At 45.7% G+C, this 26380-nt stretch overlaps 1 protein-coding gene across 4 annotated transcripts in view; it reads left to right on the forward strand.

Moving 5' to 3' along the window:
• The first annotated feature begins 22850 nt into the window (after positions 1-22850).
• MED27 (mediator complex subunit 27) overlaps positions 22851-26380 on the forward strand; it is a 194128-nt gene continuing 190598 nt past the window's right edge. For all 4 annotated transcript variants that reach the window (XR_005527932.1, XM_039229596.1, XM_039229597.1 and 1 more), the window contains exons 1-2: positions 22851-23072; positions 25084-25228. Coding sequence is in view for 3 of the 4 variants with exons in the window: in XM_039229596.1 (XP_039085527.1) it covers positions 22870-23072; positions 25084-25228 (348 nt within the window). In the remaining variant the exon portion in view is untranslated. The remainder of the gene's footprint in view (positions 23073-25083; positions 25229-26380) is intronic.

The following is a 26380-nucleotide window of genomic DNA, read 5'->3' on the forward strand; positions in this document are numbered from 1 at the left end:
ACCCCTTTTTAAAAAGACAACTACTCAGGTCTCAGTACAAATGGGATAAAATTTGAACTGTTTTGGCTGAAGGGGGACTGGGGATCTGCTCTCTGACCTTCCCTTCCTTACCTCTATACTTAAGGCAGAACCTTCATGATATTTCTGAGGAATGTTGGTGCCTTGGGGAACCCAGTTTGAAAACCACTGGTATAGAGACACAGCATTGCTTTGATGCTGGGAGACCTGATTCCACCCTAGCTCTGCCCTTAGCTGTTGAACAACGAGCAAGTCATTCGATATAGGTAGACGCAGATTCTCCATCTGTATAGTGAATCTCTTAGACTGGATGGTTTTAAATCCTGAACTCTCAGCTTTGACATGATGAAGATTCCACAATAATAAAATTTAGATTCCAAGATTTCATGATTCTCAGATTCTGGAATTCTGTATATTAGGATTCTCTGAGACTGATTGTGTACTTTAACAACAATTTCATAGTAACATCTATATTTAAAAAAAGAAGAGAAAATGGGCCTGGAGAGTTACATTTTTTAAGAAAGAGTGGCTAGCAAATATCTTCTAGGAGAAAATAAAGAAAAGTCTTGAGTTATACAAAGGCCTGTGGAAAGAGTATTGCTGGGAGATGGATCGGCATATACAAAGGTTCTGTGCTGGGAAATGTATTTGGTATATTTAAGGAAGAGCAAACCAGGCCAGCAGGGCTGGAATGGATCAAACAAGGGAGAGAGTGGGATGAGGTAAGGTAAAGAGGAGAGTTAGGGTCTTCTTGGGCAAAGCACTGTGTTTGAATTTTGTTCTAAGTGCAATGAAAAGTCACAGGAGAGTTTTCAGGAGAGTATGACATAACCAGATTTACACTTTTAAAAGACGCTTTTGGCTTCTATGAGAAGAATAAACCATAGGGAGGTAAGGGGGGGAAGCAAAGAGACCAGAGAGAAAGCCAAAGCATCGTTTCAGATGAGTGATGACCACAGCACGGACCAGGGAGACGTCAGCAGAGATGGAGAGAGGTGGCAGGATTTGAAATACATATTGACGACAGAACAATCAGGACTTAGTGACCGATTGGACGACACACCACACATGCTAAGACATGGTGGACATAGAGAACAAAGAGCACATTCTAATATGAGCCTTAAAGGTCACGAGTGTGGCAATCAGAATTGTAGATGTTGTTCTCCAGTTGAGCTGCTTCCCAAGTGGGCAGCTTCAGGGTGTCTGCTTCAGAGTAAAGACTAGCAGTGATGAATTTATTCTACAGTTGTTCAAGATTCTTCTGAACCACACAAGATGGGCTGGCTAGGATAGATGTAAACATATGTTAATGGGACATATACATAGATATACAAATAATCCATGCAGCTGAAAGTGGAATGGTAAATTTTCCCTTTCATAAACTCACGTATTTTCTTTTTTGAAAGTTTATTTATTTATTTTGAGAGAGAGTGTGAGCAAGCAGGAGAGGGGCAGAGAGAGAGGGAGAGAGAGGAACCCAAGCAGGCTCTGTGCTGACAGTGCAGAGCAGGGCTCAAATTCACAAACCATGAGATCATGACCTGAGCGGAAATCAAGAGCCAGACACTTAACTGACTAAGCCACCCAGGTGCTCCTTTAAGTTTATGTGTTTTCTAAGTTGTTTTTCATAGGTGGATTATAACTCTTACAATTAGAAAAAAAATTATCCCTTTATGACAAAAAAAAATAAGCCTAATCCAGTATTAATGTTTCTCTTGCTACCTTTGCTGTATTTTGAATGAATTCCCAGTTCTCTGCTCTTAACTACAGCGTTTGGTAATTTACCACCAGGTTGACTGACATGTGCTCCACCCTGGTGGCCCAACTCCCCTTCCTCCTGGCTCTGACTTGGGTTTGGACTTCATGAAGACCCGGGCTGCACCCTGCTTTGGCACCCAGAGCCACACCTGCTCGGAACTGGGTACATCCTGCTCAGGCAGCCCCTGGAAGCTGGCTGCTTGATTGATTCATTAGTCTAAGTTTGCTATTTCCCCAAAATGTTTTGAGGTTTTCCTCCTGACAACTGTGCTCATTGCAGTCATGATGAAAACAACAAAATGGAAAGGAACCTCATGGGCCACACAATTCTAAACGATGTAGGGAAACATTTGGTTTCTCGTAGCTGTCAACACAATTATACCCACGGAGGAAGAAAATGAAAGGCAAGGCTGAGACAGCTCAATTTGGCTTGGAGTGGGGCAATGGCTTGGAGCTTTCACGCCTGGGCAGAAGGATGCCACAACCTCTCCGGCTGGGCAGGGGCAGAGCAGCTGAGAGATATGCAGCTGAGCAGGTTGCAAAGCTGACAGTGTATGGATCTTTCACCAAAGATCTGCCAACCTTCCAGAGATTGCTGCACTAAGCCCCAGGGAGGAGATTAAGGAACCATGAGGCCTCCAGGGTATGGGACTTTCCAAGGCTGGGGGCCCCAGGAGGGTGACCCTTCTGCCTAGCACAGCTCACAAGGGATCCCAAGCCACTCTTGGAGGTCTTCTCCTCTCTGGGAGCTTCCATGAAAGAACAGAACTGAACTATCTGATTTTAGGGAAGGCAAAGTTCCCTTTTCTAGGAGTTCCTTGGATTACTGGTTCCTAAATGGGAGGCAGGGACGCCCTGTTGGGGGCAGTATCAGAGTCCTAGAGAGAGCCTCCGTCATCTACTTTCTATCTCTACCTCCCACGTAGTCTGATTTTGCTGCCATAGGGAGAAATGGGCCCCACTGCCAGCTACAGTGACTGTCATTGACGGAAGTGCGTTAGTCACTCATTCAGCATCTATTTACTGAGCACCCACCCTGTGCCAGCCACAGTCATAGCCCTTGGGTGGATTGGGACCAGAAAAAAGGACTGAGCCTCTGTGATTTAGACTCTGGGACAGAGATCTGCTAAATGTGACAACTGAGGTTTTGTGCAACTAAGTTTTCCCCCTTTTTCTGATACCCCTTTCTTCTGAAAGACAGTGGACCAATATTAACGCCCACATTGATTGAGTGTCTCCAGTGTGCCAGACATGACACCGTTGTGCATGCCCAACATCTCATGCAATCCCAACTAGAAGGTTAATAAGCGTTTGCCTATTTTGCAGAGGAAAAAGCTAAGACCTAGGGCAGGTGAATAACTCACTCAGGTCAAGTGATGAGTAAATGGCAGAAACAGGATTTTACCTCGGGTGTCGCGGGTACCAAAGCACGTGTACCATAGCTTTGCAACCAATGTGGACTGGCTGCACCGACATCACTTGGGCACTTGTTAGAAAGGCACCTGCTGAATCATGATTCGCATCTTAATAAGTATCGAGGTGATTCATTTACACGTAAAATTTGAGAAGCACTGAGCCAGGAAATTCACACACAAAAACAATCTCACCCTCAGACACAGAACACACTTTGGAAATCGAAAGGATTCGTTACATTTGCCCATTCTGTCCTCAACAGAGTTTCTCGAATGCTGCAATGCAGTCTTAAAAAGTATTCCCCTACCTAGGGTGAGGAACACTGGAGTTAAGTGGTCAGCATTGCCAGATGGTCGTTGTGTCCTGCGGATACATCCTACGGTATCCTCATGTGCTACTCAGGATGGATTCAAGGTTGGGAAGGAGTGTGCAGGGGCGAGGGGACAATTTTATTTACAAAGCTGGATGGCTAACACCCCATTCCACAAAGGGAGCTAGAGGACATGGACGTTGTTTTTAGGAAGTAAGTGGCACCCATTCTAATATGATTACTGAAACTTTGCTTTACCATTTCTTACCTCTCAGATGAGCTAGTGCAGGCCCGCTGCCCTTCACGTGAGTATAATAATGACTTTGCTCAACTTTGGGTTTTAAAGACCCTAATAACAAGCCAAGAAATCATTGACATGAGGCCACTCCTTGTCTCTAAACCCTATAACCTTACGGGAAGTCAGAATTGTTAACCCACATGGCAGCGCCTTTGTGCCAATTGGAAAAATGTGCGGCTCCTGGTAGATGCAGCCCCAAAGTGTGTTGCCTTGGTGAATGGACTGCAAGATAGATTTCAGCTTCCACTTGCCACCCCCCCCCCTTGGCCTGGAGCCCTTGTGCAGTGAACACCCTGCACAACCACACATGGCTGCCCTGCAGGAAACTGTCATTTAAGATCAGTTAGGAAGTTGGATTGTCAGCTCTACCAGGGTGGAGACAACATCTGTCTTGTTCACTGTATCCAAGTATCTAGTTCAGTGCCTGACTCAGAGTTAGTGCTTGATTAAATATATATTGGACAGATGGGTGAATAAATGAGGGGAAATGGGATTAATGACTCATCAGGATCAGATGTGAAAGTCGATGGTGTTGGAGAACATGGGCGAGGGGACGCTCATGAGATCACTTTTGTCATCTGCAACTTTCCGTGCCCTTGAAGGCACAAATACTGCAGGAGCAGCCTCTGTTGGAAATGGATCTATGGTATTCTGCCTTTGAAAAAAGTAAAAGGGCTCTTCTGAAACTGTTGCATGAGGATTCTTGACAAATATGTAAGTCTTGGCTCTTTGGAACTAAGGCATGGAACTGAACAATTCTGATTCTCAGGGTGGTGTGAAATTGAAGAAAGATCCAAGAAATCAAAAAACCCAGAAGAATCAGGTCCACTAAGGTCCTATTTCCCAAGTCTCTTCTTCATCTCTAAGGAAATCAGTTAAAAACAATGACACCTTGTGTGAATACCAGAAACCACACAGCTGGTGGAAGAGAAAATGATGAAATCCCTCCTTAAACATTTGGAGATAGTATCACAGGCTGGGGATTGGGAAACAAAGAGCACAGTGGGGGGTGTTCTGACCAAGCATATTGCAGATAGGTGCTTGGGGTTCCCAAGCCCTCAGGTGCCTGAGATGCTTGGCCAGTGTTTCCCAAAATATGTTCCACGGAACTCTAAACCCATGGGGTGCTTCTTGAAAACAGGTGCAAGTATCAACAGGTATGACCTTCTTTAGGATATTTGCAATGCATGTTAAAGTTTTGAGCATTCCGAGGGGCACGTGGGTGGCTCAGTTGGTTAAGTGTCCAACTTCGGCTCAGGTTATGATCTCATGGTTCATGGGTTCGAGCCCCGCATCAAGCTCTATGCTGACAGCTCAGAGCCTGGAGCCTGCTTCTGATTCTATGTTTCCCTCTCTGTCCCTCCCCTGCTCATGCTTTGTCTCTCTCTGTCTCTCAAAAATAAATAAATGTTGGGGTGCCTAGGTGGCTCAGTTGGTTAAGCGTCTGATTTCGGCTCAGGTCATGATCTCACGGTTCGTGGGTTCGAGCCCCGCGTCGGGCTCTGTGCTGACAGCTCGGAGCCTGGAGCTGCTTCAGATTCTGTGTCTCCCTCTCTCTCTCTGACCCTCCCCAGCTCACACTGTCTCTCTCTCTCTCTCAGAAATAAAACATTTAAAAAAAAATAAATGTTAAAATTTTTTTTAAAAAGTTTTGAGCATTCCTTCCCATTTTTAAAAATTGAATCCAGCCTTTTTCAAATTCGCTTGACTCCAGCCAACTCCCCATCTCCACACACACCTTTTAAACTTCTGTAACTAGCCAGCAAGACTAGTTAGTTCCATAGAACATGGGTTTCAGTTCTGTGAGTAATTTGGGAATGAGTTAATTCCTTCTTGAGTTCAAGAGGGAGATGTCTGCTGTCCAAGCGCATCCAGACTGGTTTACCATTTCTCCCTTTGGGAATGGCAGGCACTTGAAATCTGGGCTCTGGTGTTCTGACAGCACATCTTAAATGTGTCGTATTTGCAAAAGCCCAGCAAAATTTGATGGTGACCATCAACATATTATAAAAGAGGGGTAGAGGAAACCAGTAAAGGGCACCTGCCATTCCGCTGTCCCCAGACCAGAAGTGACCATGTTCTTTAAACTCCCTACCACTTTTCTGAGTGACTGTGCTGAGCTCCAGGGAGTCAGAGCCTGTCCAACCAAGTTCTGCCTGGGGTCTTACTTGAATCCCTGGACTGGCCCTCTTCCAAGCCAGGCACTTCATTGTTGACGGAAGGCAACATTTCCTTTTGCTCCCAGAGTCCCCCTGCTCGGGCTGCCTCCCTCCCCGGAGATCTTCCCTGAGTTGGAGACTGGGGCAGAGAGGTGAAGACAGAGCAACCCAGACTACAGAGGGTCTTCCCATTCCCATGAGCGTCAGGGGGGGAATGCAAGACAGGGCTCTAGTCCCTCCCCCTAACTTCCATCTCTGTCTCCTCCCCAACCCAGGTCTGTCCCTGGAGGCATGGTCACTCCCAGGCTGACCCCGGTCGCGGGGCCACCAGGCCTGCTGGGAGGACTGTAGGCACTGACAGGTGCCCACAGCCCACGGGACCCCATCCACCACTGCTCTTGTCCTCACTGCAGCAGCCGTGGTGATCGCGGGGAGGTGGAGGGCGTCTGGCCTTGCCGGACCGCCTACAGGTATGATGCCCTTTACCGAGATCATCTTCCTCCTGTGATTTAATGAGGCTGGAGTCAGAGAAAACCTCGAACTGCCAGAGGGGCTGCGGTTCCTGGAACCCAACACCTGCCTCCTAGTTCAGGGAGCAATAACATTTTCCCCTTCTTTCCCCTTTATTTATTTTATTTATTTCGAGAGAGGGACAGAGGCAGAGCATGAGGGGGTCGGGGCAGAAAGAGAGGGAGACACAGAACCTGAAACAGGCTCCAGGCTCTGAGCTGTCAGCACAGAGCTCGATGCGGGTCTCGAACACACGAATGGTGAGATCATGACCTGAGCCGAAGTCGGATGCTTAACTGACTGGGCCACCCAGGCGCCCCTCTTCTTTCTCCTTTAAATTGGAAAAAAAATTATTAAAGTGATACATGAAAAAGTCAAGTAAACTGTAAAGTTTATATTTAAAAACAGCCCCATGCACCGCCCTTGATTTTTTGCTCCAGAGGCAGCTGCCTTCAACTCTGGCTTTATCTTGATTTTTCATCTAATTGACTTCCTGCTAGAGGAAGTGAGGATTTAGCTCTCTTACACACACACACACACACACCCTTGTTCAATCAATATTGGGTGTTTACCATCCTATGATTTACGTAAGCCATTTGTCACAATCACCCAATGACCTATGATTACATTTTATGGACAAGTTTATGTTTCTCAGACTTTGCCATTTTTTTGGTTAATCAGTTTTCACTGTGATGCTCCAAACTCCAAACTCTCCATCTTAACTATAAAGTTTTTGTTAAGATAATAAAACCCTCTAGAACCTGTCGGTTGCATGTTTCGGCTTTGAACCCTGTGTCCTGGGCTCCTCCGAGGCTGATGGCTGTGCAGAGCCCCCCGCACGCCTGTGGTCTGGGTCTTCTGGGGTAACTCGGCCTCTCTCCTGTGTTCCTTCTGCTGCTCTCTGAATGGTCTGTCTCCCGCCTTCATGGCTTACTCTCTTGTTTTGAGGAAGCACATCCTTTAGTAGCTTCTTGAGAAAGGTACATGTGAGGAAACTTTGGTGAGACCTATCTCGTCAGAAATGTATTTAGTCCACACTGTCACTTGATTGCTAAAATTATCAATAAACTCCAGGTTGGGGTCTTTTCCCCTTGGGATTACCAAGGCCCTGCACCATGTCTTCCATATCCATATCTTCTATATCCATATCTTCCATTTCCATATCTTCCATATCCATCTCTTCCATTTCCAGTGATAATGTAAAAAAGGTGAGTGCCTGATGCCTGATCCTCTGTGGACAAGATTCTTTCTCTGGAAGCTTTTGATATGCTTCTGTGCCCGGCACTCTGAAGGCCCTTTAAGTCTGGAAACATGTGCCCTACAGTTCTGGGAAATTGTTGTGTATTATTCCTTTGATAATCTCCCCCTCCTTCCTTTCATTCAGTCTGAAATGCCTATTTTTTTAAGTTTATTATTTATTTTGAGAGAGAGAAAGAGCACACACTCATGCTCAAGTGGGGCAGGGGCAGAGAGAGAGAGAGAGAGAGAGAGAGAATCCCAGACAGGCTCCCCATTGTCAGTGCAGAGCCCAATGCAGGGCTTGAACTCACAAACCAGGGGATCACTATGTGAGCCGAAACTGGATGCTTAACTGACTGAGCCACCCAGGTGCCCCTTGAAACTTCTGTTTTTGGATACTGAACTTCCTAGACTATGGTAGACAGAATAATGGCACTCCAAAGATGTCCGTGTCCCTGAAACCTGTAAATATGTTACCTTACACAGCAAAGGGTTCTTTGCAGAGGTGATTAAGATACAGATCTTGAGACAGGGGGAATATTCTCGATTATCCAGGTGGGTCCAGGATAATCACAAGGATCCTAGTAAGAGGGACACCGGAAGGGAAGGTCAAAGTTCAAAAAAAGGAGATGTGACCATGGAAACAGAGGCTGGAGTGATGAGCTATAAAGATGGAGAAGGGGCCACCAGACAAAGGATGCAAGTGCCTTCTAGAATCTGGAAGAGGCGAGGGAGGAGGGAATGGATCCTCACCTCCAGCTTCCAAAAACTCCAGAGCCCTGCTGATCCCATGACTTCAGCGCATCCCAGATGTATGGCCTCCAGAACTGTAAGAGAATAAATGAGCATTGTTTTAGTCACTAGGTTTGCAGTAATTTGTAATGGCAAAGATAGGAAATGCCTACAAGTAGCTACCATGTGCCTGGGCACCTTCTGACCATTTCCATTCATTGACTTCTTTGCTGAAGCTCTCCTCAGCCTTCAGATCAGAACGGCTCTTCCCTTCAAACTCTTCCTCAGTGCATTCATCATAAATCTGTTTAATATATATATACATTTATCTATTTATTTTAGAGAGGGAGGTGGGGGGCATGGTAGAGGGAGAGAGAGAGAATCACAAGCTGGTTCCATGCCCAGCACGGAGCCTGACTTGGGACTCGGTCCCATGACCCTGAGATCATGACCTGAGCTGAAACCAAGAGTCAGACCCTCAATCGACTGAGCCACCCAGGCACCCCATAAATCTGTTTAAATAGCAATGGCTGTTGATTATTCCTTAAGCATCTCTCTACCCGCTAGACCATAGGCAACATGAGGGCTGGGATTGAGGGTCTGTTCATTGTTTTCAGCACTTTGTCCCATAGATGTTAACGAATACATGCTGGGTGGAAGACTAAGTAAATCAATCGAATGATCACAGCCATCCTGTGAGATGGGAGCTAAGTTCCATATCTCAGGTCAGGAACCTGAGACACGGATGAGGCCCCATCGCTTTTCCAAAGATACATGGACTTGAAGGGGCAGGGCCGGGATTTGAGCCCAGTCTTGGGTGTCTGCGCCCTAAAGCCCACGAGCTCAGCCACTAAAGCTAACGATGTCCCTCCAGGCTCTGCCCCTCTGACCGTCCCTACAGTCCCTAGCGGTGGAAGGAGCATCTTAATTAGGCGGCCCGCAGCTGTTAAGGGAGCTGCCTGGTCCCCTGTGGAGGCGGAGGTTTCAGTGACGAAGCCCAGCTCCCGCGCTGGGCTGGGCTGGGGGTGAGGAGCTCCAGGATTTGCCAAGTTGCTCTGAGATCCTTGGGGAAGGGCCAGCACTCCAGAATCACAGTGTCATCATCGTTATTATTGTTTTATCTAATCTGTTCTTGAGAACAACCATTTTGAAATTGGGCAAAAATACAGCCTAATATATTTAAACATATATATTCTTATTTTTATATCACTTAAAAATAAACGCATTGATGTACATTTTCCAAGTGCCTGCCTGCTGAATTCCTAATGTAATACAACATGACTCAGAGCTAAATTTAAAGAGAGAAGCACATATGTTAAAGCAGGCACCAACTTTCAATCTGAGGAGAAACAGAGTCAAAAGTATTTTTTTTTAGCGAGTGAACGGACTGAGTGCAAAGTGAATTATCTGCGAGCCATCTGGGACGTCTGCTGTTTCTCAATGCCTTCACAACTCTATTTTAGGCCAGTATTTGGCCTTTAAATAACAATGTCTTTTCTTTCCATTGGAATTTGCACCAATTCCGCATTTATTGCGCTATCAGCTCCAAAAAGAGACCTATCTTTGAGAGCAAAAAGAGCAAAAGTTATTGAACGTATTACTCTGCAGATTGGCTCTGGGAAAAAAAACAGCAGTCTGATATTTTGCAAATGAAGTTTGACATATTCTGGGACGGCATATTGTACTCACCACAAACAGGCTGGTTGTGCCCGGAGGGGAAAGCTTAATTAAAGCCCCCTTAACAGCATGCAACTGGAGGAAAAAGACTCAGGGCACACTGTAAGTGACCTTCCGTGGTTCCACGGGCTTCTCTTGTTTATGAATGGTCTCCCTTGTCACCTAGAAGACAGTACAGCTGATTACAGAATTTTTAGCTCCAACAGGGTTCTGCTCTCACCTACCAAGTGATGCCAGAATTCCTTGCACAGAATCTCAGATAAACATCCATTTCCTTTCTACCTGGAGCTCAACTGCCTTTCCCATTGTCGTGGAATTCACTGCCTTTTCCACAGTAGGAAGCCCTTTGCAATATTACGGTGCAGCCCTTCCTTCCCACGGCTTCCTCATGGTTAGTTCTCATAACCGCCACTAGATGCCACAGAGGGAGTCTTCCCTATGGTTGATGTGAAGGTGAGTTGAAGGTCACCATCATGACCTTCCTCCTGCCCTCACCTTCTCTGCTCTAAGCTAAGCATGCTCAGTTCCTCTAAGGAAAGACCTGGCTCTTTCCAAGAAAGGCAACATGTTGGGACACTGTCCATGGTGGAGAGGATGAGGAAGAGGTCTTGAACCTCTGTGAAGCCAGATATTTTGTCTATTTCCTTTGAAACCCAAACCGTCTCTTCCTTCTGGAACCTCTGTGGATGCACATTCTCTTCAGAGGTGTGGACTTTCCTAAAGGTTAGATCCCGATCTTGACACAGAGGGATGTGTCAAGAAGGGATGTGTCAAGGGAAAGCCCTAATGACCATACCACCCAGTCAAAAGGCCCTTCAGCTCCTACCTGTTGCCTTTCTTTCACCACAAGAAAAAAAAAACCCCATGCCAACAGACTTGTCAGACTTAACGTGAGGGGACTCCAACAAAGACTTGATGGAATGTGTTGGCACATCATCCTTGGCTGACTCAAGGGTGATTTTGTTCCACGATAGACGTTTGCATGGAAGGCTCCTTGGGATCTCGCCTCTCATGACTTCTCCTTTCCCTTTCCCTTCTCTTCCCTTGTTACTCCCACAGCTATCATCCTGGCCCGATCCCTGACTTCACACAGGTTACCACTCACAGATCTCCTTATCAGACCTATTTATCAGAATTGCCACCTCCCTGTCACTCTGTTTCTTCGTCCTGCTGCATTTTCCTTCTTGAGAGTTCTCACTACATGACACATTACAGATAAAGCTATTCTTTTTTATCATCTGCTTTTTTTCACGAGGGCTCTGCAAGGCAGGGGCTTTATCTAACTATGGACCCTGCTGAATCCCCTGGGCATATTCAATTCATCAATAGTTATGGGGTACATGTTTGAGGATCGATCGGTGGATATCAATCTATGGCTGTCAATCTCAGAACATCCTGCAGCAGCCTTGAGAGTGACTCGCTTAACTTTAATGCTACATCCTTCATGAGCCCTTTCTGACTCTCCAATAAAGTGACTCTCCCTTCTATAAGTTCTCTGCCAACCCAGTGGTCATCTTGCAGATGGCCTTGATCTCATAGCAGTTTGAGTTTTGGTTGACTTGCATTCGTATTTCTCTTGTTAGGAGCAGTTCCAGGGAGCAATCGCTCAGCCAGATGCCAGCAGGTGCTCAGAAAGCACAGGTATAAAAAGGAATGACGTCCTCCTATTTCCTCTGTTCTCTTTAATGGAAACATTTTGGAGATATTTTGGCTTGTGGTAGCTATTCATGATGAAAATCTGTCATAGCCAGAATAATTTGGGGTGCTGGTTAGCAGTTTGGGTGAGGCGCAGTGTGATGGATAGCTCAAAGAACTTTTACTGTCTGCTCAATTACATTCACTATCATGTTATGTACATTTAGAATTAATTTTACAAGTCCTCTTACAACTCAAGAATAAAAAGACAAACGACCCAACCTAAAAATGGACAAGGATTGAACAGACATTTCTCCAAAGAAGATATTAGAGTGGCCCACAGGCACAAGAAAAGATGCTCAATGTTGTTAGTCGTAAGGGAAATGCAAATCAAAACCACGAGAAAAATCAAATCAAAATCACACCCAGCAGGATGGCTTTAATCAAAAAGACAGACAATAAGAAGTGTTGGCGAGCATGCAGAGGACGTGTAACTCATACATCGCTGGTGGGGACAAAAATGGCGCCGTCACTGTAAAGATCGTTGGCAGTTTCTCAGAAATGTAAACGGTTACCACATGACCCAGCAATTCCACTCCTAGATAAATATCCGAGAGAATTGAAAACATATGTCCCTACGCTAGCTTGTACACATATGTTCATTGCAGCATTATTCATAATAGCCAAAAAAGTGAAAGCAATCCAAGTGTCCATCACTCGTTGAATGGAGAAACAAAATGTGCTGTAGCCATTCTTTCTGGCCGTAAAGAGGAGGAAAGGACCAAACTGTGCTACAACGTGGAGGAGCCTTGAAGACATTATACTAAGTGAAAGAAGCCAGACGCAAAAAACCACTTACCGTACGATTCCATTTATATGAAATTTGCAGGAGAGGCAAATCCGTAGAGACAGAGAGTAATTAGTGGTTTCCAGGGACTGATGGGGGTGGAAACTATTCTGGAATTAGATGGTGGTGATGATTGCACAACTTTGTGGATATCTACGAACAACAGGTTTTAAAAAGGTGAATAGTAAGGTATGTGAATTATATTCCAAGGAAGCTATTATTTTAAAACAAAACGAAACAAAAAAGCCCTCAGCTTTCAGTAATTGAGCACTTAATAAGGTGATTCCCATAGTGAGCTCTTACATATTCAATCTATTGTGGAAAACAAAACAAAGCAAAACAAAACAAAAGAAAACCAAACCAAACCAAACCAAACCAAACCAAAACCAAACCAAACCCCACCTGCCAACCAAGCAGTTGAATACTGACAATTACCATTTTGACAGCTTTCAATCCCCGCCGCCACCAGCCCAGTGCAGATAGCTCAAGACCTCATCTTTCGGGTGGAGATAAAACAGAAGTCCCTTTCTTGGGGAAAAAAGACAGGACCATAAAGAGGGTGTTGGCAATACTATGCCACCTCCTTCCTTTCCAACAATGACTATCACAGTGGACAATGTACTGGTTATTTTTAGTGCTCAGGAAGCCACTCGGACTGCTTATTTCTACCAGACCGTCACCAGAAACAATAAATTCTTAAAAAATAATTTTTTTTTAAAGACTTAGAATCTGAGGGGTGCCTGGGTGGCTCAGTTGGTTAAGCGTCCAACATCAGCTCAGGTCATGATCTCATGGTTTGTGAGTTCAAGCCCTGCGTTGGGTTCTGTGCTGACAGCTCAGAGCCTGGAGCCTGGAGCCTAGAGCCTGCTTCAGATTCTGTGTCTCCCTTTCTTTCTGCCCCTCCCCCACTTGTGCTCTGTCTTTCAAAAATAAATAAGTGTAAAAAAAAAAGACCTAGAATCTGAAAAACTCAAGGCATATTCAATATCTACATAATATCCTTAAAAAGTAAAACAAAACAGGGGCGCCTGGGTGGCTCAGTCGGTTAAGCGTCTGACTTCGGCTCAGGTCATGATCTCACAGCTCATGGGTTCGATCCCCGTGTCGGGCTCTGTGCTGAACATTTGCTCAGAGCCTGGAGCCTGCTTCAGATTCTGTGTCTCCTTCTCTCTCCGCCTCTTCTCCACTCATGCTCTGTCTCACTCTGTTTTTTTAAAAATAAAAAATGTGAAAAATTAAAAAAAAACAAAACTAACTTCATTATGGAAAATATCAAACAATATAATGAAACCTCTAAACCTCTAAGCCAGTGTCATCAGCTGACTGCCAGTCTTCTTCATTCTTTCCCCATAAGTCTCTTTCCCTCCATATTATTATTTTTTAAGTTTATTTATTTTGAGAGAGAAAGAGGGAGAGCGGGGGAGGGGCAGAGACAGAATCACAAGCAGGCTCTGGGCTGTCTGTGCAGAGCCCAACGAGGGGCTCAATCCCACAACCTGAGCTGGAATCAAGAGTCCGCTGCCTAACCGAGTGAGCCACCCAGGCGCCCCTCCCCCCATATTACTTTGAAGCAGAGCTCACATATCACATCATTTTACTCGTAAATATCTCAGTAGGTACCTCTAAAAGATGACTCTTAAAAAAAAACACAAAATATATTCAAATTTCCCTTATTCTTACAAACTTTTGATGAAACAGTTTGTATAACGTCCTTTTTTATTGTCATCACCATTCTCCATGGAGACAGAAACATGAATAGCAATTACTACTATTTACAGGAGTAGCTATTGTGGGCCAGACAGTTTGCTGGGGGCTTTCCACATATTATCTAATCCAATTCTTGCATCAATCACAAGGAGTTAGCCATTATCACTGTCCATGCCCTGTTCCCCAGCTCAGGGAGGTTAGATGACACAGCCAAGGGGCAAGCTAGCTGACCCGACCTCTAGTTCCTGTGCACGCTTCTCCCTTGCCTGCCTTTACTTTAGGACTGTGCTGACCAATTATGTAGCTGTATATGGCTTCTGGGCTGAAAGGCAGCTAACGTGCCTGGTTCAATTCGAAATGTACTCTGTCTAATTCCAGAAGTCTAGGAGGCAAAAAAGAATGTAAATTACCTCAGTAATTTTAGTATTGAAATGTTATAGTTTGGGGGCGCCTAGGTGGCTTAGTCGGTTAAGCGTCCGACTTTCGCTTAGGTCATGATCTCACGGTTCGTGGGTTCGAGCCCCGAGTCGGGCTCTGTGCTGACTGCCAGCTCAGAGCCTGGAGCCTGATTCGGAGTCTGTGTCTCCCTCTCTCTCTGACCCTCCCCTGCTCACGCTGTCTCCCTCTCTCTCTCTCTCTGCTAGAAATAAATAAATAAATAAAATGAAATGTTATAGTTTGGACATATTATATTAAAATGTTTTTCTGTTTTATTAAAAATTTTAATGTTTATTTATTTTTGAGAGACAGAGAGACAAAGTACAAGAGGGAGAGGGGCAGAGAGAGAAAGGGAGGCACAGACTCTGAAGCAGGCTCCAGGCTCTGAGCTGTCAGCACAGAGCCCACCGTGGGGCTTGAACTCATGAACTGTGAGATCATGACCTGAGCCAAAGTCTGACGCTCAACCGAATGAGCCACCCAGGTCCCCTTATATTAAATAAAATGTTTTTAAAATTAATTTTACCTGTTTCTCCTTACCATTTTTCCCCCCTCATGGCAAAATATACATAACATAAAATTGACCATCCTGGTCATTTTTTAGCACACACATTCAGCAGCATTACTAAGTACATTCACAGAGTTTGTGCAGCCATCATCCCTCTCCAGAACTTTATTGCCTCCCCAAACTGAAACTCTGTTAAACACTAACTGCTCATTCCCCTTCCCTCAGCCCCCAGCAACCACCATCTTACTCTGCCTCTATAGATACAATTGCTCTAGGGACCTTGTGTAAGTGGGATCATGTAGTATATGTCTTTTTGTGGCTGGCTTAGCTTATTTCACTGAGCATAACATCTTCAAGGTTCACTCATGTTTTATCATGTGTCAGAATGTCCTTTTTTTGGAGGCTGAGTAATGTTCTATTGGATGGATAGACCATGTTCATGGATATTTGGGTTGTTTCCACCATTTGACTACTTCCACCATTGGCTACAATAACGTTGCTATGAACATGGGTGTGCAAATATCTTTTTGAGATCCTGTTTCTGATACTTTTGAGTGTATACCCAGAGAGGAATTGCTAAATAATGTAGCAATTCTATTTTTAATTTTCCAAGGAAACACTGTACTGTTTCCCATAGTGGCTGCACCGTTTTACCTTCCCACCATCAAAGTACCAGGGCTCCAGTTCTCCACATCCTCACCAGAACGTATTTGCCTTCTTTCTCTTTTAAATAGTAGCCATCTTAATAGGTGTGAGGCTCTTTCCCTTTTTAAATGTAACTATTAGAGAATATGTGGCTCAGCAGCGCCTGGGTGGCACAGTCAGGTAGGTGGCTGACTTCGGCTCACATCATGATCTTACAGTTTGTGAGTTCGAGGCCCGCGTCGGGCTCTGTGCTGACAGCTCAGAGCCTGGAGCCTGCTTCAGATCCTGTGTCTCCCTCTCTCTCTGACCCTCCCCCGTTCATGCTCTGTCTCTCTCTGTGTCTCAAAAAATGATTAAACATTTAAAAATTTTTAAAAAAGACAGTATGTGGCTCCCATTTATGGCTCACAATATATCTCTATCAGACAGCCATGCTAATATAGAGGCTGGGAAAGCAAGGTGGAAATCAGGTAGGGGTGGCCATATGACATTGTTCTGGCCAACGAGGTGTGAGCAGAAGTCCGTAGATGCCACCTCTGCTCCTTCCTCCTTCTTTTTGCCTATAATGCAGAGCTGAGACCCAGCCATCTTGGAACCGTTTAGTGACAGAAATGAGTCTAGAACTAAGGGCACTCAGACAGACTGGTGAAAGGGTGTGGGCCCCGAATGAGCCACTGCCTCAGCCCCATATCATGTGCCCCCAGACCACTTATCATGTGAGACTAGCCAGCCCTCTCTCTTTAAACTACCTCTCCTGTTGTACGTGATTGTTAGTTTCAGCCAAACACTTCTCGGATGGGATCCTTCGGAAGTGGGACAGCTGGGATTTGAGCACATGTCTGCCTGTCCTTTCAAGCCTGTGCTCTTTCCATCTCTACCCCCTACTGCCTTCCAAGAATGGACGGGTGTCATGAGTGAAGTGGAACCTAGTGAGGCTGTCTTCCCCACCTCTTGTCCCTGAACTGGCAAAGTGATTTGCAACCAAATGGCCAACAGACACAACCTTCAGAAAATGTGTTCACTTTATGCACCAAGATTTGCTATTAGAGCGTCTTCAGGTACCGAGTTCAAGGTGAGAAAACCTGGACCATCAACAATAGGGAATCCAAGAAATTATGTGAGGCCATCGAATGGAATCTTTGGCAGTCATTAAAATGTTCTAGAAGACCCAGTTTGTGATAGGAAAAGGTACTTAGGCTAATTATGAATCATAGAGGTCACAAGATAGTATGATTCCAATTTTGTAAAATAAGGTGTATGTGTGAATAACCAAGACATGGGGCGGTGGACTTATGCATAACCTTGCTTTCTTGTACACGTTTTTTCTACAGTTTCCAACATTTCAAAGTGTGTATTTGCGATTAGGAAAAATAAAGCAACACATTGAAAAGAATAAGACTCCAGCGTCAAGGTGAAGGGATTGTCTCTTTGTCAGGAAAGTGATGTGCCTTCTTTGCGGTCTTACCTGAGGCTTGGAGGAGAGGGAGTGGAGCTGGAGGGGAGTGCAGGGGGGGGGTAGGGGGTGCTCCTGAGAGCTCCTGAGACAGGGGTCCCCTGTGTTGCCATGGCTGCCCATCTGCCTTGGCTTCCCCTGGGAACCGGCAAGCCTGACACCTGCCCTCGGCTCCCACGTTCTGTATGAGGGTTATACGTTTAGCACCTTCTGATGTTCGTGTCCATCGTCGCTCTTGATTAAAACACAGCATCCACATAACATAGTAATAGAATTAGAAGGCGATCCCTCCCGCAAATGGGCTGTGGTAGAGCCTGCACAAACAACTTGCATTTTGCTCCACTTTGATTTAGCCTAATGTGTTGGTAAGAGGGTCCATTCTTGAGACATTTTGTACTTCATTACATATGAACATGGGAGAAAGCGGAGGTCTCTAACAACACGCTTGGTGGTTGATTAAGTGAGCATCCAAACGGCCGATCAATAATTTACTAAAATATTTAAAATACCTCCTGGCTTCCTGTGATGGGAAGAATATGGCTCACGTGTGGTCCATTGTGGGCTGTTCTGCCAACAGAACGGGTGTGGTACCCCTCCCTTTCTGGTGTCTCTGCCTCTAAGCTTGGACACTTCTGCCTACCTCCTCCATAGCCAGAGGGTGGCCTTCTACAAACACAGATCTAACCCCAGCACAACCTCACTTCAAACTGTACTCCCCTACCTCTATCCCCCACCACACCTGGTTAGCCCCAATGCTCCTTGGAAGGCTTGGCCCAGGCCTCCCCTGGGCAGAAAGATGCTGTGACCGCCTTCTCTAAGAACTTCAAAATTCTCTGTGCAGGTCTCTTATCCCGCAGTTGAACCTCACTGTGTTTCATGTCCCATTTGTATCCGTCTCCCTTGTGAGGCTGTGAGCGAACGCCATGAGAGCAGAAACAGGTTCCATTTGGATCCTTATTTAATCCCTTTATTCGGTGAGTGTCGCTGGGTAAATAACTGAATGAGTCAGAGTGCAGGAATCCTGGTGCGGTGGTTGTGATCAGCATTAACAAGGAATGGTCCTCCCCTTTTCCTCCTTCCTGAATTACTAACATGTCCCTCCTACTTTTATGCTCCTGGATTGTTAGTTCTGGAGGTGATCCCACTTCCTTTTCCTCTAGATGCAAGATCTGAGGTCCGAAGGGTTAACTCCCTTGCCTGAGAGATACCAGTCCAGGCTGATTTCCTCTCTCCAGCACTCTTTGTCTTTGGAGACCATTTGCTCATCATCATCATGTCAAAATCAGAGCAGGCAACATTAAGAGGAAACCTGGAGTGGGGCTAGGGTCAGAAGAGACTGAGAAGATTCTTAACATACCTGCTTTAGATTAATTTTAATAAACCTGATTCTAGGCAGTTTAAAGATGATCGATGCCCTGAGCCTTAAAGAGGTGAATGTGGAGGAACACATAATCCACTTCAGATATTTTCGGGGACATTTATTGGGCTTGGCTGGGCTTGGTTTTACTACTGGCTCCCCAGCTGTTTAACAAAATGTCGAGACATCAAATATCTATATTTGTTGAATGACTGACTCAAATGCCTACCATGTTCCCAGAACTGTATGCCGCCTCAATTTAATCCTCAGAGCAACCCCCAAGGTCTTAAGCACTATGCCACACTGATTACAGCAGGTGGCTGAGTTACGTTGTGGCTTATCCAAGGCAGATTTGGGTTTAAATCTATCTGGTGACATTCTGCCCAACCGTCCAATGCCGTGTTCTGCATCTAGCAAATCCTTAATAATTATTAATTGATGAGGGTGCTTTCTCAGTCTGAATGCTTAAACCCCATGCTCTCTGAATATGATAGGAATTGCAGCGTATTTTAATTAAATACTGACAACTTTAATTCTGATTGCTCATTCTAATACTCTTGAGCTGATAGCACCAAGCTAATGGCTTGTTCATTTTGGAAGATATTAGCAGCAGGGTGCTGCCTTTTACCCAAACATAAGATCACAATAATTAAAATCTGATATTGCTTGAAATGAACTCCTTTTAAACTAATTTATATCCCACAAACACACACAGATGCAACCATATATGTGCCAACATTCTCAAGAATTGATAGCACCTTAGAGAAACTCTGTCCATTTCCTTCCAAAATGAAAAGTTTTTTGTTGCTGTGATGAAAGTCTCCTTACTAGGTTCAGGGGAAATGTGTATTTCCACTGATCAATTTCTGAGTTTCCCAGAAGAGGGGGGCCAGAGAGAAATCTTGAAAACTAATGACTGTGGGAGCGGAGCATATTTGTACTTTATTGCACCAATCAGTATCTTAACCACTGAATCAGAGAATAAGACAAAGGACAATCTTACTGTGTGGGGAGTAGGGAGGGAGAGGGTGGGTGGGAGAGGTGGGCTGAGAAGGAGGGAGAGATGATATCTGAGTATACAAAGAAATGAAGTAATTTGGAGGGAGGATCCAAGAAGGCAAACATAATATATTGTGTTAACTCATTGCTTCCACAAACTTACACTGAGCCTCTTTTGTGCCCCAGGCATTGGAGGTCTGGTGGTTATGCGATAGCCCTGGGTCATACCCCCATAGTGCTTGCCTTAGAGCATGATTTTACCCAGAGGTCCATGTTTGGGCTTTAGGGGGGCTATGAACCCCCTAAAACTGTATGCAAAATCTCCAGTTTGTAGGTACATATGAGTATGGGCAGAAATAGACTGGTACCAAGGCATCTGGGTGGGGTAGTCAGTTAAGCGTCTGACTTCGGGCTCAGGTCATGGTTTGTGGGTTTGAGCCCCATGTCAGGCTCTGTGCTGATAGCTTAGAGCTGGAGCCTACCTTGGAAAGTCTCCGTCTCTGCCCCTCCCCCACTCACTCTCTGTCTCTCCCTCTCTCCCTCTCTCAAAAATAAACATTAAAAATTAAAAAAAAAAAAGAAAAAAGAAAGAGGCTGGTACATTTTTTCCTCCTGGGAACAGAGTATACAGCCAGGGTCCCTTCAGGGGACCCAATAAGGTGAGTAACCATGATACTGGAATTCGCCTTCTCTAATCTTTCCCTAGATGGGATGAACACACTGAAGTCAAAACCAAAACAGGCCAACAAATATAGACATTTTCTTTCATTTTTATGAAGTTAAAAAGTATTTGCTACAAAAATCTTAAAAACCAAGCCCAAATCGTATACTTCCAAACCCTATACTCAAAGGAGATAAAAATGCCACCAAGAAATAGTGGATTTATAGGATACAGTTAATTGACAAGCTCTTAGCAACAGGGTCATGTCACTAGAGGTAATTTGACCCAATTGACCCATTGTTCACCCTTGCTTTTGATTCTGTGCAGAGTCCTTAAGTGAGGATAGAGGCACAGGTCACAGACCCATGGCAAACTTTCCCAGCATCCTCCTGACAGCTACAATCTTCTGAGTACTTATTATTTGCCAAGCATGATTTCAAAAGTTTTGTCTTTAAGGTGTTATTAAACCTCACAGCTATTTTATAAAGTCAGATGTTATTACTAGCTCTATTTTACAGATGAGAAAACTGAGGATCTGAGAGTTCAGGAACTTGTTCAGGGTTTCACAGCTGCACGTTTCCCCTATCTCTTACCCCTTCCCTTAGGAAAAGCCACCAATAGCAATGCTATGAAGGTGGCGTAGATGCCAGGAAATGAAAGCAATTATGTAAACCCAGGAAAATGAAACCCTTTCTTCCTCACTTGTGTAAATGTCTAAACACTCCTGGGGAGCCACATCAGAGCCCAGTTTCTGAGGAGAGTTTATCTTCACTGTTCCACAACTGAAGGATTTGAATTGAGGTGGTGGGGTGGGGCTGGGTGGGGAGTGGGGTTGGGGGGAGCGAGCTTGGAGAAGAAAGAGCGAACTATTCGGGAAGTGGGGTTGAGGTGAGCTCCACAATTTCACAATGCTGGTCAGCCCAGCCTGGCAGAACTGAAGATTCTTCTTACCATCTAGACTGTGTCTATGCTTTCCATGCCCTTTGCTGATGGTCATTTAAAACAACTTAGTTTGATGTAATTTCAGACTTAACAATGGCAAGAACAGTACACACAATTCTTCTATGCCCTTCACCCAGATTCCATAACTGCTAATATTACATTTGCTCTATCCTTCTCTAAAGAAACATTTTTTGTCCTATTTTCTTTTTTATAGAGACACAATGATGCTCCTTTATCCCCTCAAGGTATATTCCCCTGAATCATGGCTGTCCTCTCTCATAACCACAGTTCAGTGATCAAAATCATGAAATCATCACCGATAAAATACTATGAACTAATCTACAGACATTACTCAGATTTCACCAATTGTCTCCATCATGTCGGCAAAAGAGAATCCCAGGGCACATGCTTCTTTGTCTTCCATAACACGGATGTTTTGTAGAAAAGCATAGGCCAGTGGTTTTGTCAAATGTCTTTGAGTGTGTATGATGTCCTGATCAGATTCTGGTGTTGCATTTTTGGCAGGAATATCCCAGAAGTCGTGTTGCAGTTTTCTCTGGGCACTGTGTCAGGAGGAGGTTCGGGGATGCCAACCTTGGTCTCTTGTTAGGGTGGTATCCGCCAGTCTGCTCCACTGTGAAGTCAATATTACCCTCCTCTTTTGCATTACAGAATTAAAAAAACAAGAATTAGGGGTGTCTGGGTGGCTCAGTTGGTTGAGCGCCTGCTTTAGCTCAGGTCATGATCTCGCAGTCCATGAGTCTGAGCACCAAGTTGGGCTCTGTGCTGACAGTTTAGAGCCCAGAGTCTGCTGTGGATCCTGTGTCTCCCTCTCTCTCTGCCCCTCTTCCCTTTCTCTCTCAAAAATAAAATAAACATAAAAAAATAAAATAAATAAAAAACATGAATTATGGTAAAATATGCACAACATAAAATTTACACTTAACCATTTTAAGTGTCCAGTTCTGCAACATTAAGTGCACTCACACTGTTGTGCAATCATCACTACTGTCCATGGCACCATTTTCATCTTCCTGAACTGCAACTCTCTGTTGATTGAAGACTGACTCCTCATTCTCCCCTTCCCCCAGACCCTGTCAACCACCATTCTACTCCCCATCTCTATGAATTTGCCTATTCGAGGTATCTCATCAGTGGAAGCATACAATATTTGTCTTTTTCAAGTACCCAAAGGGTCATAATCCTTCACTCTTGTGGACATTTTATTGCTCTGAGCAATTCTTTTCCCTGTGATTCCCACGGGTGTAAGATTGGGTAAATGTGGGAACTTTCTGTATTTACTCGTTACCATTAAGAAAGCCGAGAGTGCAGCCTGGCTTCCACACATCTAGGCGATCACTTTTCCTGCCCACTCATTCATTCACTCACTGGAAATGAAGGGAAAGCCCTCTTTCGGACGACAACGTGTGTCTGCACTGACCACCTGGGCGGCCCCGCCCCCGCGAGAACTACATTTCCCAGAGGCCTTCGAGCGCCTGCGTCATCAGTGAGCGCGGCCTTTCGCTCACGAAGCCGGCTTTGGAGAGCGGTGGCGGCGGCAACATGGCGGACGTGCTAAGTGTCGGAGTGAACCTGGAGGCCTTTGCTCAGGCCATCAGTGCCATCCAGGCGTTGCGTTCCAGCGTGAGCAGGGTGTTCGACTGCCTGAAGGATGGCATGCGGAACAAGGAGACGCTGGAGGGCCGGGAGAAGGCCTTCATTGCGCACTTCCAGGACAACTTGCATTCGGTCAACCGGGACCTCAAGTAGGTACCGGCGGGAGGGGCCAGCGTCGGGGACCCACCCGGCGCCCACCCTGTCCCGACCCCGCGCGAGTCTTCCTAGCCAGGGGCTGCTCGCAGTCTCTTGCTCCCTTGCTGTCTTTCCGTCCCCCCCAAGCCCATGCCTGTTCCTCAGGGACACCTCGTCCCCCCACCCCCGCTTTCTCGTCTCCCTTCTCTTGGCCCCCTAATCTCGGCTGCCTCCCGCCGCCCGGGACCTCCCGTGTGGTCGTTCGGCTCCTGACGAGCAGACGGGCTCTTCCCACGAACTTCCGCTTCTCATCTCCGCCTCGCAGGTTTCTCACCTGTGGGCCCTCTGTGCCCCACCGTGTCTGATCGAGTACTGCCGAACAGGACCAGCTCAGCGCTGCCCCGGACCCAAGTGCACTCGATCTGATTAGCACCTCGCCCCCGAACCTGGAATCCGTCAGTTCCACACGAGTCCACCTCCAGACACGATGGAACAGGCCTTGGCCTGCGTCTTTCCCTCTCCCCCACCCGCTCCGGAACCGTCTGATCAGGGCTTCACGCCCACTCTGCTCCTGGTCAGCTTCTTCGTCTCCAGAGAGACCGAATCTCAGCCTAAACCAGCTTAATGACTTCTGTTTAACCCCCCGCCCCCAGTATTAATTAAAGGGCTAAGGAGTGTACATTTCTGTCTCTCTCTTACAAGTCACTCTTTTCTACTTTCTAAGTGTCGTGTAAGGATTGAGTGAAAGGGTGATTGTCAGCAGCCCAGCCCACAGTAGGAACTCTTTAATTGGTTCGGTCCTGAACTTCTCTTCCCTTCCTTAAGAGAGTGACCCCTCTCAGGGAGGTTAGACCCACAGGACTTCTGCCTTTTGCCTCTCAGAACTGACCTTGGTGGGGAAAGGCATTGGGTGAGATAGTCACCCTACAATTTCTGGAATGGTGGACTTTTTTTTTCACCCCCAAGTTGGTCTCCTTAGTAACCAGATGGAAGGAGGGGGAAGAATGGAGGAGGAGGTGGTGACCAAACGATGGGTGCCTCTTTTGATTTTCTTCCCCTAAGTAGTTGCCATTCTTTTTTTGGTGGGAAGCCAGGAAATCACACACCCCTCCTCAACTCCCACATCCACTTGCTGTTCTCTGGCGCGGCGCCAGTTAATACTTCCCCTGCTCGAGGGGGTGCACTGGCTGTTCTCTCCTGCGTTTCCTCCCTGATTTGCTTCCTTTGGTAGAACATTCAGGAGCTTTGAACCCTTCACCCATTCTAGAAGGTTCGAGAGTATTTATGTTCCGTCGCCTTTTTAAATCCTTATTCGGTAGTGCCAAGAAGGTGGCTGAACGTTCCAAAATGAGTATGGCGTGAGAAGCTGTTCCTGGAGAGTCTTTTGTTGACAGTTTGAGACTGGCCTCAGAACGTGCTTCTGGAATGTGCTTTCGGTGTTGGCTCACTTTCCCAGGCTTCTCTGGAGTTCTGCTAGACTGCAGTGTGCGGCTTTGACACAGCCCCTCGGTGGTGTCTTCCCATTCCATTTGTTTGTTTTATCTCTTTTTTGTTTTGCTAAGTTTTACCATCTGTGAAGTACCACGTACTAGTCTCTTTCTGTGTGAACGATAAATAATTATCATTTATTCAGGTACTTGCCGATCTGTCAAATGTAATGATCTGTGTGTGGGTCTTAAAACTCACAGTGTTACCCTACATTTCAAAATTCCTGAAAGTCGCCTCCCCCCGCCCCCACCCAAGAATAATCTGAGTTGTTAAATCCCGATTTTAGGAGTCTTCTTGGTTCTAGTGCTCTTAACTTTTTCCCTCCTTTAGAATGGCACCAGAGAGCTCGGTTTTAATATATGCTAAGCTCTCAGTTAGGGGTTTTCTTGATTGTCCCTGATCTTAACTTTTCAAAGTAGTTCTTCTTACGAGACTTCCGATGGACCCTTTGAAGAACAGCCTTTGACCAGTGTGGTTGGCTAACCACTGGAGCTTCAGTAAATTCAGGTTTATTTACTTTATCTCTTTGTTTTTCAGTGAGCTGGAACGTCTGAGCAACTTGGTGGGCAAGCCATCTGAGAACCATCCTCTCCATAACAGCGGGCTGTTAAGTCTGGACCCCGTGCAGGACAAAACCCCTCTGTATAGCCAACTCCTTCAAGCATATAAATGGTCAAACAAGGTAAGGGGGCCGTGTCAGAAATGGAGTTAATAGAGAAAAAGCCGAGTTTTCTTACATTCCATAAATGCAGAAGGTGAGGGTAAGTTTTTCTTTTCTTGTTTTGTTCTTGATTCAGCGTGGGGCTCCAGAGTTGGAATTTCTCTATGAGCTATTTCGTAGTCCTCTGAGTCTCTGAGGACTAATCATGGTGCTTGGGTAATGACTTTGAGAAGAAAAAATTTTTTTTAATGTTTGTTTATTTTTGAAAGAGAGAGAGAGACACAGAGTGTGAGCAGGAGAGGGGCAGAGAGAGAGGGAGACACAGAGCCAGACGCGAGGCTTGAACCCACGAACTGTGACATCATGAACTGAACTGAAGTTGGCCGCTTAGCCGACTGAGCCCCCCAGGCGCCCGGGTCATGACTTTTTTTTAAGAAGGTCTAAGTCCGGTGTATTTAACTTGGAGACCTGGTGTAAGAAGCAGCTTTTGCGAACTCCTTGAAATCATATGCACAGTGTTGGGGTATGTGCAAGGTTTTTTTCCCCTGGGGAAGACTTCCTAGCTTGCGTCAGATGTGGACCCGTTCGTGGCCCCCAGAAGGTTAAGGACTGGTGGTCTGAATGTTCAGCCAGTCACACTGATCATGTCGCTTGTACTGTCTTCCCCTGTGGTCACCGGAAGAACATCATGAGAGTGCTGCTTGTTAGACTTTCTTCTACTCTTTAATTACTATAGACTGCACCTGAGGGAGATTGTTCTCTTTTTTTAATTAAACATTTTTAAAATGTTTATTAATTTTTAAATTTTTATTAATTTTAAAATGTTTGTTTATTTTTGAGAGAGAGAGAGCCAGAGCGTGAGCAGGGGAGGGGCAGAGAGAGAGGAAGACACAGAATCCGAAGCAGCCTCCAGGCTCTGAGCTGTCAGCACAGAGCCTGACGAGGGGCTCGAACTCCCAAACTGTGAGATCATGACCTGAGCCGGAGTCGGACGCTTAACCGACTGAGCCCCCCAGGCGCCCTGCCCCCTGAAGGAGATTGTTCTAAACACGCTCTGTGGGACTTGGTCCTCATGGCTTCCATCAGCAGGCAGGCCTGGGGCCTAGACCCTGAGACAGCTGCGAAGGGAAAACTAAACTCTAGTCTAAAAATAACGGGAACAATTAGGCTCAT

Source organism: Hyaena hyaena, unplaced genomic scaffold (genome assembly GCF_003009895.1).
Source record: "Hyaena hyaena isolate Hyena2069 unplaced genomic scaffold, ASM300989v1 scaffold_38, whole genome shotgun sequence".
Taxonomy (NCBI): domain Eukaryota; kingdom Metazoa; phylum Chordata; class Mammalia; order Carnivora; family Hyaenidae; genus Hyaena; species Hyaena hyaena.